Source organism: Chelonia mydas, chromosome 2 (assembly GCF_015237465.2).
Source record: "Chelonia mydas isolate rCheMyd1 chromosome 2, rCheMyd1.pri.v2, whole genome shotgun sequence".
Taxonomy (NCBI): domain Eukaryota; kingdom Metazoa; phylum Chordata; order Testudines; family Cheloniidae; genus Chelonia; species Chelonia mydas.
In genome coordinates, this window is record NC_057850.1 from 249837933 (window position 1) to 249851976 (window position 14044).

General features: G+C 46.3%; 1 protein-coding gene across 5 annotated transcripts in view; it reads right to left on the reverse strand.

Moving 5' to 3' along the window:
* OXSR1 (oxidative stress responsive kinase 1) overlaps positions 1-14044 on the reverse strand; it is a 122779-nt gene that overhangs the window by 76863 nt on the left and 31872 nt on the right. For 4 of the 5 annotated variants that reach the window (XM_037891159.1, XM_037891160.2, XM_037891163.2 and 1 more), the window contains one exon: positions 6489-6601. The exons of the other annotated variant lie outside the window; for it this stretch is intronic. In XM_037891159.1, coding sequence (XP_037747087.1) covers positions 6489-6601 — 113 coding nt within the window. The remainder of the gene's footprint in view (positions 1-6488; positions 6602-14044) is intronic. 5 annotated transcript variants of the gene reach the window in all.

Here is a 14044-nt window from a genome sequence, read left to right on the forward strand (position 1 = left end):
GCATAAGAAACCCAATAATGGGCAATTATAGGACAGTCTGCCCATAGGGGAAATATTCTGACTAAGCCTAGGCAGTTAGAACAATCGGTTATGCCTTAAGGGATTATAAATTCTCATGCCTTAACCTTGGATATTCTTATCCATGTGTCTGATTTTTTAAAAAAAATCTTTCACAGCTCTTGATCTCAATATTTTGTGGCAGAAAATGCCACAGGTTAATTTTGTGCAGTGTAAAGATATATTTTACCAGGTTTAAACTTCTTGAAAATCACTGCAATTGACTGTCTGATTGCTTTAGTATTACAAGAAGAGGTAAACAGGCAACCCAGTTTACATTTTTCTTTGCTATTGATTATTTCTAGTCTGTCATGTCCAGTCTACTCCATCACCTTGCTGAACGAGACAGATCCAGCCATTTCAGTCTCTTCACATGGAAGCCATTCCATGTCTCTAATCATTTGTCACCTGTTTCTAAACCTATTCTAGTTCTCTGATCTGCAACCTAGAAATCCACGGAATCACTCTCTGAAAGTCATGACAGGCAGCTGCTGCTTCCACCCGGTAGGAACCCTATTTGGAGTTCCACAAGCTTAATGATTTCCCCTCAGTTGTTCAACATTTAGACTAACTATTAGAGGGCATTAAGCAGACAATCCATTTCACCCAGCTATCCCAATATCGGTTGGGGATGGTGGTGGTGGGGGAACACGACCAAACAACTGGATGAAAGTTAACTGGCTTACATTTAACTTAAGAAAGATGGAGATGATGCTGGTGAGTATAGAGGAATAATTAAGGCCTTCTTGATTGTTAGCTCTTCCGAACAAGAATGTGCCTTTTTACTGTTTGTACAAGGTCTGAGATATGGAGGACACTAGTAGAAACACAGTTAGAGTCCATGACCATTCCCTCAGGATAGCCATCACTGTGATCGACAAGGAGATGCCTGCTCCAGGAGCCACGCAGCTCAGCTCTGCACTTGGAAACCAGGTTGTATCATTGGCCAGAAATGCCTATTCCACCTCAAAATGGCAACACTGCACCCATTCACTCCTGGAGGGCAAAGGCCTTGTTACTGTTAATCTCTCTGCACCACACCATGAATGCTATGATCAACAGGGACAATGAAGCTGGAGGATACAAGGTGCAGCACAGGAGGTGGAGGAAAGACATTCACAGTGAACAATGTCCAGCTTGAAATTCTCTGCAGCAGGAAACAGTAACCTTTAATAAAACTGTCAAAAGCACCTAAGTCACTTAACAGCCAAAGCCCCTTCAGTTATACCTAGACTCCTAAGTCACTTTTGAAAATAAGACATAGGCTCAGACTTAGGTGTTTTTGAAAACTGTACCCAATTTTTCTTTCCAAATACAATGGTGGACAAGACACTGCTTGACCTTTCCCCTACACACATTCCTTCCACAAGTACTGTAGCAAAAGGTGATTTGAAAAACCATGAAGAATTACTCTGAAATCCTCTGGCAATATATGCTCTAAGTGCAAAGCCCCCAACCCTGCTGGGGAAAGTGAGACACAGAGGTGGCCGTGATTTCTCCACAACCATGCAGAACAGCAGAAGAACAGGAAACAGGCCCCCAGGTGCCCTGGTTTCATTCCCTGATTTCGCCACAGACATCTAGTAGTGGTTCTGCTCCCGTGTATTTTCTTTGTGGCAGTTATCACTTTCTGCTAAATAGCCAAGGTGTCCTTCTGTTACTTGGTGCATATTTCCATACTAATCCCTAGCATGGTACGATTGGTATTCTAAAATTAACACAGCTACAGTGTATGAAAATATATTCTATTGCCTTCATCTAGAAGCACACATCTGTTAATTATAAAACACATGACTGTTACAAACAGCTTCCAAAACACCACATGGTGAGGGTTACACCAGGACACCAACATGGCTCAAATGTATTTTGAGACATGAGAATCAAGGTCAAGTACCTTCAACTAGCCAAGTAATACCACTTGTCTTGCTTAGCCACCTTTCTCCTGAAAGGATCCGCCAAGAGCAAGGATCTCTCCCAGCCTCCCTTCCACTTAACCCATTTTCAAAACCCTGTGTCACACCCACCAGCTGCTACAGCCTAAATCAATGGTTCTCAAACTTTTGTATTGCTGACCCCTTTTAAACCCCTCTGAGTGTGACCCCCCCTTATAAATGAAAAACACTTTTAAAAATATTTAGCACTATTATAAATGCTGGAGGCGAAGTGGAGTTTGGGGTGGAGGCTGACAGCTCACAATCCCCCATGTAATAACCTCGCAACCCCATGAAGGGTCACGACCCCCAGTTTGAGAATCCCTGGCCTAAATGAAGCTCCTTCCAGAGTTCATGGTCTTCAGCTTGATTCAGCTGACAGTGCTAGAGAGCGCAACATAAGATTTCTCCCTACCCCTCTCCCGCACAATCCCAGGACTCTGCATGTTAGTTCTACAGAAGTCCCCGCCCCCTACTAGCAAGAGTTTGAAACAAATCTCATTATTAACAGGGGAAACATTTCACCACCCAAAATGAGGGTATAGCCCAGAAGTGGGCAAACTACGGCCTGCGGGCCACATCCAGCCCGCGGGACTGTCCTGCCCAGCCCCTGAGCTCCTGGCTGGGGAGGCTAGCCCCCGGCCCCTCCCCCCACTGTCCCCCCTTCCCCTGCAGCCTCAGCGCTTTGACCTGCCCCTCCTGCTGGGCAGGGTGGAAGCGTGGCTGGCACCGGCAGGGCTGTGAGCTCCTGCTGCTCTGAGCACCATGATATGGGGCCCAAGGGGGGGGGAGAGGGGTTGGATAAGGCGCAGGGGGTCCTGGGGGCAGTCAGAGGACAGGGAGTGGTTGGATGGGGCGGAGGTTCGGGGGGGGGATGGCAGTCAGGGAGCAGCGTGCATTGGATAGGTGTGAGAGTCCCGGGGGGGCTGTCAGGGGGGAAGTCAGGGGACAGGGAGCGGTTGAGTCAGGGATTCTGAGGGAGGGTCGGGGGGGGGGTCAGGCTGTTTGGGGAGGCACAGCCTTCCCTACCCAGCCCTCCATACAGTTTTGCAACACTGATGTGGCCCTCTGGCCAAAAAGTTTGCCTACCCCGGTATAGCCCCTCAGATCTATGCAATTTTAGGCCCTTGACCAAACAAAGTGGGGATAAATATTTCCCACCTCACCCCAAAACAATAATCCCCCCAAAATGTCCACTGGTCTGAAGTGCTGTAGGGAATTAGAGTTGACTGAGCCCCGTATGTCATTTTCTGTCCCAGCTCTTGATGAGTGGGCAGCATTTTATTACACAAAAGCAAGGATTTTGCTGCCAGGGGACAGAATGGAATGTTTGTTGTAAGCTATTATGCTTGGAGTCCCTGATCAGCACAACAGAGGGATAATGGATCTAGTAAAGCACACTAGTTTATGTTTCTAATGGCATGATATAGGAGTGTACTATACACCAGCGACAATTTCTGGCATTTCTTTTTTAAAATATTTATTCTTGGATTCCATTTTGGCCTTCATCAAAACAAGGTTTTAAAAAAACCCATAAATATAAGGATGAATATTGCAGAACTAGACAGGTTTCATAAAAGCTATTAGAATGATGGCAAAATGCACAGAGAAATTTAAAAAAAAAGACTAGGATTCTCTACCTTTGAAAACTGAGGAATAAGGGAACTTGATAAAACTACACAAAATACTAAAATGTTTGGTTCATCCACTGGGCAGGGGCAATGCCATCCTTTGTGCAGCGCATGGAACAAGGGAGCCCCTGAACTTGATTGGGGCCTCCAGTGCTAATGCAACAGAAATAATTGTTGATTTATATTACAGTCATGCTCAATGGCCCAAACCAAGACAGGGGACCCATCATGCTGAGTTGCTGTACAAACTTGAAAAAACAGCCCAAGTCCCAAAGAGCTTAGAGTTTAACAATAGAACAGATGAAAGGTGGAGACAGGTATAACAAAACAAATAAGCGAGCATGGCTAAAATAAAGTCAGGCTTATATTTTCACCCAACTAGAGACACTTTAAAGGGTCATGGTTTTCAGAGGATACTGAGCACCACCTTCTGAACAAATCATGTGTCTCCAGTGGGGTGGCAAAAAACACTAATCAGTTCTGACCATTCAGGCCTCGCTGCGTGAAACAGAAACGGACCATCCTCACACATGCTATTTCATTGCCATGACTGAGCAACAGAGAACTCCAAACATACTTTATTCTGGTATTAACATAACAGATTTATTGTTCTCAGTTGGGAAATCAATATTTCTTTTGCTATCTCATGCCCCTTTTGTTCTTGGCCAAATTACTGACATGACCACATTTGAGCAGCAGACACTTCAAGTGCATGGCTGTTTTCATTGGCAGTATCAAAATTAATGTCCATCGGACCCCCTTTAATACATATTTTATTGATTATAATGATCAATTCACTTGGCTTTAGCACTAAAGAAAGTACATCTTCACACAATGCACAGTCAACCTGTGGAACTCATTGCCAGGGGATGTTGTGAAGGCCAAAAGTATAACAGGGTCCAACAGAGAATTACATAAATTCATGGAGGACAGGTCCATCAATGGCTATTAGCCAAAATGGTCAGGGATGCAACCCCATGCTCTGAGTGTCCATAAGCCTTCAATTGCCAGAAGCAAGGACTGGATGACAGGGGATGTGTCACTCAAAATTTCCCTGTTCTGTTCATTCCCTCTGAAGCATGTGGCACGGGTCACTGTTGACAGACAGGATACTGGGCAAGATGGACCATAGGTCTGACCCAGTATGGCTGTTCTTATGTTCTGATGTAACCTGTAAGAGTCTACTTTTCAGTTTACTGGTGCAGAAAGATACCCTTTGATTCCTGTCTTTAACCCAAGTATCTGCCCAAGAGATTATTCCTGTATGTTTTATTTTTAAAATGATCATGGTTTAGAGTCATCCTAAAGCATGACTTGACATTTCTTCTTCACAGCAGCCTGTAATCAAGCCTGCAGAAGGGGCCAGCACTAAGTCATGTCACATAATTGGGACTTCATGAGAGAAGAAAGCAGCAATTCATTGCAGTCCTATTCATTATGAGATAAAATGGAGGTATTTTGAAGAATGGGTCAGCTGGAGATTAAGATATGTAATTAGTGGACATTTTTATCTAAAATTACATGCCAAGTCTCTACTGCAGAGCTTTCTGAATATAAGCCTTTTAGCTGAAATTGGCAATTACTCAAATACTGATCTCAGTTGTAGTTTGTGGTAAAGCAGTTAGGAATATAGTGAGGACCGGGGACCACAAACTACACAGAAGGCATTAAAATTGTGACCGGATATGTTGCCAAGAGGAAAGATCATGATTGTGGGAGGGAAGAGAGATCCAGATCCCCCTAGACTAGCTAGAGCCATAATGGTGTTTAGACACACTTGGTCAGAGACAGGGCTTAAAGCTCCTACAGATATGTTAAAAACAACTGCACTTGTATAGCACATTTTCTCCTCTCTACAAGTACAGATTTACAACACTTGAGAGTCTGACAAGTATTGTAACCACTTAATAGATGGCAACCGGAGCTCAGAATTTAAAGTGTTTTGCCCAAATTTGTACAGTAAGAGCTAGAAACAGAACCCAGGAGTTCTTGGCTCCCAATCCTGTGTTCTAACCACCAGCCACCAAACCACATTGCCTGTTAGTTCTCTTCATGGTGATGCTTCTCTCTGTTGTCTTATGATTAACAAGGCTACCATTACTGGCTGTCAGGACCCAAAGGGAGGGAAATTCTGGCCAGTATTTAAGTTATAATTAACCCCCCCAAAAAAGGAGAATAGCTGTTACAGAAGGGAATGTGCATGGCTAGAAAGCGAGCCCACCACCATGCACACTACAGGAAAGAGGGAATAACCATGAATTATAACAGCAGCCTGACAGAAGCAGCAGTTAAAATATTAAAGGGATTTTGGTAAGCCAGCATGTAATGGGAGTAATGTAATGCAATGCTACTGCTACATCTGTCCTGAACAGAGTTGTGTTATTTACAGGGCTACTAGCTGCCACAAAAGCTGCTACTAGTCGAGAATGAGAGAACGTGAAGGCCTGGGGGGAAGTGGAGGAATGTATTCACATACAAGTAATGAATCCCACAGTATTTCCTACAAGAGTAATTATGTCCCTCTCATTTTGGTTCAGACTGTAGAGCCCTCAAAAAACACTGGCTGAGTCCTTACTCATGTGCATTTAGTCCCATCCAAATGAATGGGACTACTTGAGTAAATGCTCCGTGTGAATAACGCCTCCATAATTTGACCCGCTGGGTCTTTGGTCACACATTGTGTCCAACACTTGGGATCTTATGGGGGGGTGCGTCTTTGAACCATGCAACCACAAAGGGGGAGGGAGGGCTCATCATCCTCAAGATCATAACTTTCCAAGAAGGGTTGTTTAAAGTCATCTCAGAACTAAGCAGGAGATTATGCTAACTAGAGTAGTTCTCCCAAACAAAAATTTATATAATTATGTACCAGGAGTTCATCCATGCTGGTCTGACATTTCTCGAGATTGATCCGTTTAATTGCCACCTTCTCTTTTTTCGGGATACAGTAGGCTGCCTGCACCACAGCTGTTGCTCCACTCCCTGGAGGGAAAGAGAAAGAGAAATAATCAACACCAGCTCTTGTAGGACTGTTGCAGGAAGGTAGAGAATTTGGAAAAACCAATATTACAAATCCTGGTGACTGCTAATTGCAAAACCAGGTGAAGGCTTGAGGAATCCAATCCCCTTAAAAAGGGAAAGTTCTACCACATTAAGTTCTGCACAGCTCAGCAAGCCAAACAGAATGCATCTATTGAAGCACTAGGTTAGCAGAACAGAAACAATGCAGATCTTTATGAGAGATCATCAGAACTGGGCAAGCTAAATCTTGCTCTTACTCAGACAGCCCCACTGAAGTCAACAGGACTATTTGGGTGAATGAGAAGAGCAGGATTTGACCCTTGTGGATTGACTGGGGGGGAGGGGGGAGTAACATGACTAAAATAAGTTTTTAACCTGATGCATCTATTCTAATTTTTCAAAAACAAACTGTACCATCTGTTTTGCTACCAACACAGGTTATAACTAAAAAACATTGGAGAAAGTCTAAATAGCTTTTCACATTTCCCTCAGTTTGGAAATGAAGATGCATTAATTGGCTTCATTTGGATCCATTCTTCAGGTGTTCAACTCCAGGTCTCTCATACTAGCACAATACCGCAGCGTCCAACTCATTTCCTTCTATCCTTAAAACTAGCATCAGCTTTCCCCTTTTCCAGCTTTCAGCCATTTTCCCTCTCCACCAAGGTCCCAAAAGAGATGGGGATCCTGGGTTGCGAAGGCAGGGATAGCTCTCTGTATCTTTCTCCCATAACTGTTGCTCTGTGCAGCGAAACAGCAGGAAGTCAGGAGGAAAGCAGAGAAAGTCAGCAGCTGCGGACTGCCCAGCGGTGGGAGAGAACTGTCTACCAGCAGAGGAAGGCCAAGAAGTTACGAAGGGCCTTCAGTCATCTCAACTCTGCCCCTGGGAGAAATCCACTGGTAAAAAAGGACACTTGGCATCTGCAATTTAAAAGAAGCTTCCAAAAGGCGTCAGCTATGCCATTTATTATTTATACACACCTCCTTTCCCAAGCTAAGTCATCCTAGTGTTTGCAAGCTCTCTTCCCACAAAGCTGCATTCTGAGGCCCTCAGATGCATACACCCCCGATCGCTTTTTGTTGCCCATTTCTGGATCATTGCTATTCCTACCATGTCTAAGAAAAGGCAACAATGCAGCATTGGAGGAGAAGATACAAACTCAAGCTAATGACTCTGTTCTAAACACTATCTAGCAACATTGTCATTCACAAAGATAATGCACATAGCTCCCAAACCTTTATGAAATTTAATCAGGCTGGCGGATAGGGAGGAAGAGGCACTGGTGTTAATTTTTCCTGTTTGCTTGGCTCCTTCACTGCAGACAGAAGAGCTAGAAGTTTCCATTTTTAATATCACAAAATCCACCCCATCATTCTGTGACACTGTTCAAGTACAGTTGGCTTGGTCACCCTCCATTTTTACTTATTTTAATTAATAAGGTTAGAAAGAGAACGGGGGAGAGCTTGACAGTCCAATTTTTAAACAAAGGCTGTTGAAGCTGTATACAAATGGCTAACGTCAATATTTTCCTTACAGCAAGTCTTATAAACGAGAAACAAATCTTTAAATAAAAGCATTGGTGGAGAACGAAGAGGTCGGAACACAACCCTGAGGATTTAGAGGGACAGCTGTGATCAAAGTTTGACAAATAAAAGCTCAAAGACCCAATCCAATGACGTCACTCTTCAGATCCTCTTCCAGTATCTAGAAGACCGGAAATGCAAGATCCCCGTTTTCTTTATGTGGTGTGGTACATGTACTCTGTACAGTGGGTACACTTTGCTAGCAGAGTCCCTTAACTTAAGACAGCAAGGCAGTCTATTTTTTTCCCTAAGGACCAAATTTCTTGGTCAAGGTCTAGTAAAGGCCCAGACTCCAGAGAAAATAATTTTAAAAATCCCACCCACAAATGATGAGTAAATAAAAAGATTTTGGGGTCCGTTCAAAAGGTCTGGCAGTCTGGATTTGACCCACAGTCTGCCTATTGACGACCACTGGTTACAGTCTAAAGGCACACAATCTAAAGGAGGTGGAATGCAGAACACAAGAGTCTATGGTCATTACAGCTGGACTGTATCATGCAGCAGCTGGCTTCTGAGAAGTTTTGAGGAAGAGGGTCATATATTTCCAGGCATTCATTAATTCACAGACTGTTCCTAGCACAGAGGGCAACACGAAAGCTGCCAGGAAAGGCTTGGGTGGAGCACGGGGAGAGGGGGAAGGGTAAGAAGAACTGCTGTATTAACAGGAGTGCCTATCATCCAGTGCTTCAAAAATGAAGCTGGGGAACAGAATCAGGGGATGAACTTGGCGGAGGGGGCATGGAGAATTTGCGCAGACAGTCAGGAAAGAGGAGACATGCTTAGAGATTCAGGAGAGGAAGACCATGATAGCTGTGGCTTTGGCTGGACTAAAGGGAGAAGGGATGTGAGGGTGGGGAGTGCTCAGGAGTTGGATGCAGGAATTAAGAGGAGAAAATTAGCTGTGTGACAGGCTTGCAAGACATAACCACTGTGTTAAAACCGGACACGACTACTATGCCTGCATGGTACTGTGCTCAGGTTATATTCATGCTGAATTCTTATGGGACTCCTTACCCTTGAGGAGTCTTGGTCAGGTTTACTTGGGGGGGGGGGTTGTTCTTTTGTTGTTGTTGTTTTTTTTTTAAGTCTACTTCTTCAGATTTTAGGACTCTGCTCTTCTTGAGAAGCAAACTGAAAATACAACAAAAACTCAAGGGGACTCAAGATGAAAGGGGCAGAAAACGCAGACGTGACAACAAAGGCAAGGAAAGTGCAGTGTTGGCATTTCCTCATACTGCCAGGGTATGTCTACACTACGAAATTAGGTCAAATTTATAGAAGTCGGTTTTTTAGAAATCGGTTTTATATATTCGAGTGTGTGTCCCCACAGAAAATGCTCTAAGTGCATTAAGTGCATTAATTCGGCCGAGTGCTTCCACAGTACCGAGGCTAGAGTCGACTTCCGGAGCATTGCACTGTGGGTAGCTATCCCACAGTCTCCACAGTCTCCGCTGCCCATTGGAATTCTGGGTTGAGATCCCAATGCCTGATGTGGCTAAAACATTGTCGCGGGTGGTTCTGGGTACATATCGTCAGGCCCCCGTTCCCTCCCTCCCTCCCTCCGTGAAAGCAAGGGCAGACAACCGTTTTGCACCTTTTTTCCTGAGTTACCTGTGCAGACGCCATACCACAGCAAGCATGGAGCCCGCTCAGCTCACTGTCACCGTATGTCTCCTGGGTGCTGGCAGACATGGTACTGCATTGCTACACAGCAGCATCAACCCACTGCCTTGTGGCAGCAGACGGTACAGTACGACTGGTAGCCGTCATCGTCATGTCCGAGGTGCTCCTGGCCACGTCGGCCAGGAGCACCTGGCCAGACATGGGCGCAGGGACTAAATTTGGAGTGACTTGACCAGGTCATTCTCTTTAGTCCTGCAGTCAGTCCTATTGACCCATCTTATGGTGAGCAGACAGGTGATATGGATTGCTAGCAGCCCTACTGTACCATCTTCTGCCAGGCAGGCAAGAGATGAGGATGGCTAGCAGTCCTACTGCATCGTCTTCTGCCGAGCAGCCATGAGATGTGGATGGCTTGCAGTCCTTCTGCACCGTCTGCTGCCAGCCAAAGATGTAAAAGATAGATGGAGTGTATCAAAACAAGAAATAGACCAGATTTGTTTTGTACTCATTTGCTTCCCCCCCACGTTTCTGGGCTCGGGAAACAAGCACAGACTGGTGAGACCGCATAGTGTTGCGGGTCTGGGACGATTCCCAGTGGCTGCGAAACTTTCGCATGCGTAAGGGCACTTTCATGGAACTTTGTGACTTGCTTTCCCCTGCCCTGAAGCACATGAATACCAAGATGAGAGCAGCCCTCACAGTTGATAAGCGAGTGGCGATAGCCCTGTGGAAGCTTGCAACGCCAGACAGCTACCGGTTAGTTGGGAATCAATTTGGAGTGGGCAAATCTACTGTGGGGGCTGCTGTGATCCAAGTAGCCCACGCAATCAAAGATCTGCTGATATCAAGGGTAGTGACCCTGGGAAACGTGCAGGTCATAGTGGATGGCTTCGCTGCAATGGGATTCCCTAACTGTGGTGGGGCCATAGACGGAACCCATATCCCTATCTTGGCACCGGAGCACCAAGCCGGCGAGTACATAAACTGCAAGGGGTACATTTCAATAGTGCTGCAAGCTCTGGTGGATCACAAGGGACGTTTCACCAACATCAACGTGGGATGTCCGGGAAAGGTACATGACGCTCGCATCTTCAGGAACTCTGGTCTGTTTCAAAAGCTGCAGGAAGGGACTTTATTCCCAGACCAGAAAATAACTGTTGGAGATGTTGAAATGCCTATAGTTATCCTTGGGGACCCAGCCTACCCCTTAATGCCTTGGCTCATGAAGCCGGACACAGGCAGCCTGGACAGTAGTCAGGAGCTGTTCAACTGCCGGCTGAGCAAGTGCAAAATGGTGGTAGAATGTGCATTTGGACGTTTAAAGGCGCGCTGGCGCAGTTTACTGACTCGCTTAGTCCTCAGCGAAACCAATATTCCCACTGTTATTACTGCTTGCTGTGGGCTCCACAATATCTGTGAGAGTAAGGGGGCGACGGTTATGGCGGGGTGGGAGGTTGAGGCAAATCGCCTGGCTGCTGGTTACGCGCAGCCAGACACCAGGGCGGTTAGAAGAGCACAGGAGGGCGCGGTACGCATCAGAGAAGCTTTGAAAACCAGTTTCATGACTGGACAGGTTACGGTGTGAAAGTTCTGTTTGTTTCTCCTTGATGAAACCCCCCGCCCCTTGGTTCACTCTACTTCCCTGTAAGCTAACCACCCTCCCCTCCTCCCTTCGATCACCGCTTGCAGAGGCAATAAAGTCACTGTTGCTTCACTTTCATGCATTCTTCATTCATTCATCACACAAACAGGGGGATGACTACCAAGGTAGCCCAGGAGGGGTGGTGGAGGAGGGAAGGAAAATGCCACACAGCACTTTAAAAGTTTACAACTTTAAAATTTATTGAATGACAGCCTTTTGTTTTTTGGGCAATCCTCTGTGGCGGAGTGGCTGGTTGGCCGGAGGCCCCCCCACCGCGTTCTTGGGCGTCTGGGTGTGGAGGCTATGGAACTTGGAGGAGGGCGGTTGGTTACACAGGGGCTGTAGTGGCAGTCTGTGCTCCAGCTGACTTTGCTGCAGCTCAACCATACGCTGGAGCATACTGGTTTGATCCTCCAGCAGCCTCAGCATTGAATCCTGCCTCCTCTCATCACGCTGCTGCCACATTTGAGCTTCAGCCCTGTCTTCAGCCAGCCACTTACTCTCTTCAGCCCGCCACCTCTCCTCCCGGTCATTTTGTGCTTTCCTGCACTCTGACATTATTTGCCTCCACGCATTCGTCTGTGCTCTGTCAGTGTGGGAGGACAGCATGAGCTCAGAGAACATTTCATCATGAGTGCGTTTTTTTTTCTTTCTAATCTTCACTAGCCTCTGGAAAGGAGAAGATCCTGTGATCATTGAAACACATGCAGCTGGTGGAGGAAAAAAAAGGGACAGCGGTATTTAAAAAGACACATTTTATAAAACAGTGGCTACACTCTTTCAGGGTAAACCTTGCTGTTAACAGTACATACATAGCACATGTGCGTTCGTTACAAGGTCGCATTTTGCCTCCCCCCACCGCGTGGCTACACCCTCAACCTTCCCCCCACCCGTGGCTAACAGCGGGGAACATTTCTGTTCAGCCACAGGCAAACAGCCCAGCAGGAATGGGCACTTCTGAGTGTCCCCTGAAGAAAAGCACCTTATTTCAACCAGGTGACCATGAAAGATATCTCACTCTCCTTAGGATAACACAGAGAGAAAAGAACGGATGTTGTTTGAACGCCAAACATACACTGCAATGCTTTGTTGTACAATGATTCCCGAGTACGTGTTACTGGCCTGGAGTGGTAAAGTGTCCTACCATGGAGGACGCAATAAGGCCGCCCTCCCCAGAAATCTTTTGCAAAGGCTTTCGGAGTACATCCAGGAGAGCCGCGAATGCCAAGGCAAATTAATCCTTTCACATGTTTGCTTTTAAACCATGTATAGTATTTTAAAAAGGTACACTCAGCGGAGGTCCCTTCTCCGCCTGCCGGGTCCAAGAGGCAGCCTTGGGTGGGTTCGGGGGGGTACTGGCTCCAGGTCCAGGGTGAGAAACAGTTCCTGGCTGTCGGGAAAACCGGTTTCTCCGCTTGCTTGCTGTGAGCTATCATCCCCAAAACCTGCGTCCGTGTTGCCTCCATCTCCATTGAAGGAGTCAAACACCACGGCTGGGGTAGTGGTGGCTGAACCCCCTAAAATGGCATGCAGCTCATCACAGAAGCGGCATGTTTGGGGCTCTGACCCGGAGCAGCCGTTTGCCTCTCTGGTTTTCTGATAGGCTTGCCTCAGCTCCTTAAGTTTCACGCGGTACTACTTTGGGTCCCTGTTACGGCCTCTGTCCTTCATGCCCTGGGAAATTTTGACAAAGGTTTTGGCATTTCGAAAACTGGAACGGAGTTCTGATAGCACGGATTCCTCTCCCCATACAGCGATCAGATCCCGTATCTCCCGTTCAGTCCATGCTGGAGCTCTTTTGCGATTCTGGGATTCCATCATGGTCACCTCTGCTGATGAGCTCTGCATGGTCACCTGCAGCTTGCCACACTGGCCAAACAGGAAATGAGATTCAAAAGTTCACGGTTCTTTTCCTGTCTACCTGGCCAGTGCATCTTCTTTGAGAGTGCTGTCCAGAGCGGTCACAATGGAGCACTCTGGGATAGCTCCCGGAGGCCAATACCGTCGAATTGTGTCCACAGTACCCCAAATTTGACCCGGCAAGGCCGATTTAAGCGCTAATCCACTTGTCGGGGTGGAGTAAGGAAATCGATTTTAAGAGCCCTTTAAGTCGAAAAAAAGGGCTTTATCGTGTGGACCGGTGCAGGTTTACATCAATTTAACGCTGCTAAATTTGACCTAAAGTCCTAGTGTAGACCAGGGCCCAGTCTCCCTCGTTAAGCATCTTTTCAGCAACAAGCAATAAAGCACTTTTGTGCCTTCGCTGTTCCTTTAGCAAGTCCGAAGTTCTGAACAAGCTTTTCTTGCTGGCTTCTTACATTTTAGAAATACAAGTGTCTTGATTTTAAGTCCTCCACTAAAGAACAAAAATCACAGCTGAAGGTTGAAAACAAGTTAGGGTACGTCTACACTGGCAGAGTCACAGCGCCTCTCAGAGAGCACTGAAGGGAAATTGCTGTTGTGCGTTCACACAGTCAGCTGCCTACACAATAGTGTGTTCATGCTTGCGGCGGTCTTTGGAGCTATGCACTCTGGGCAGCTATCCAACAGAGTAT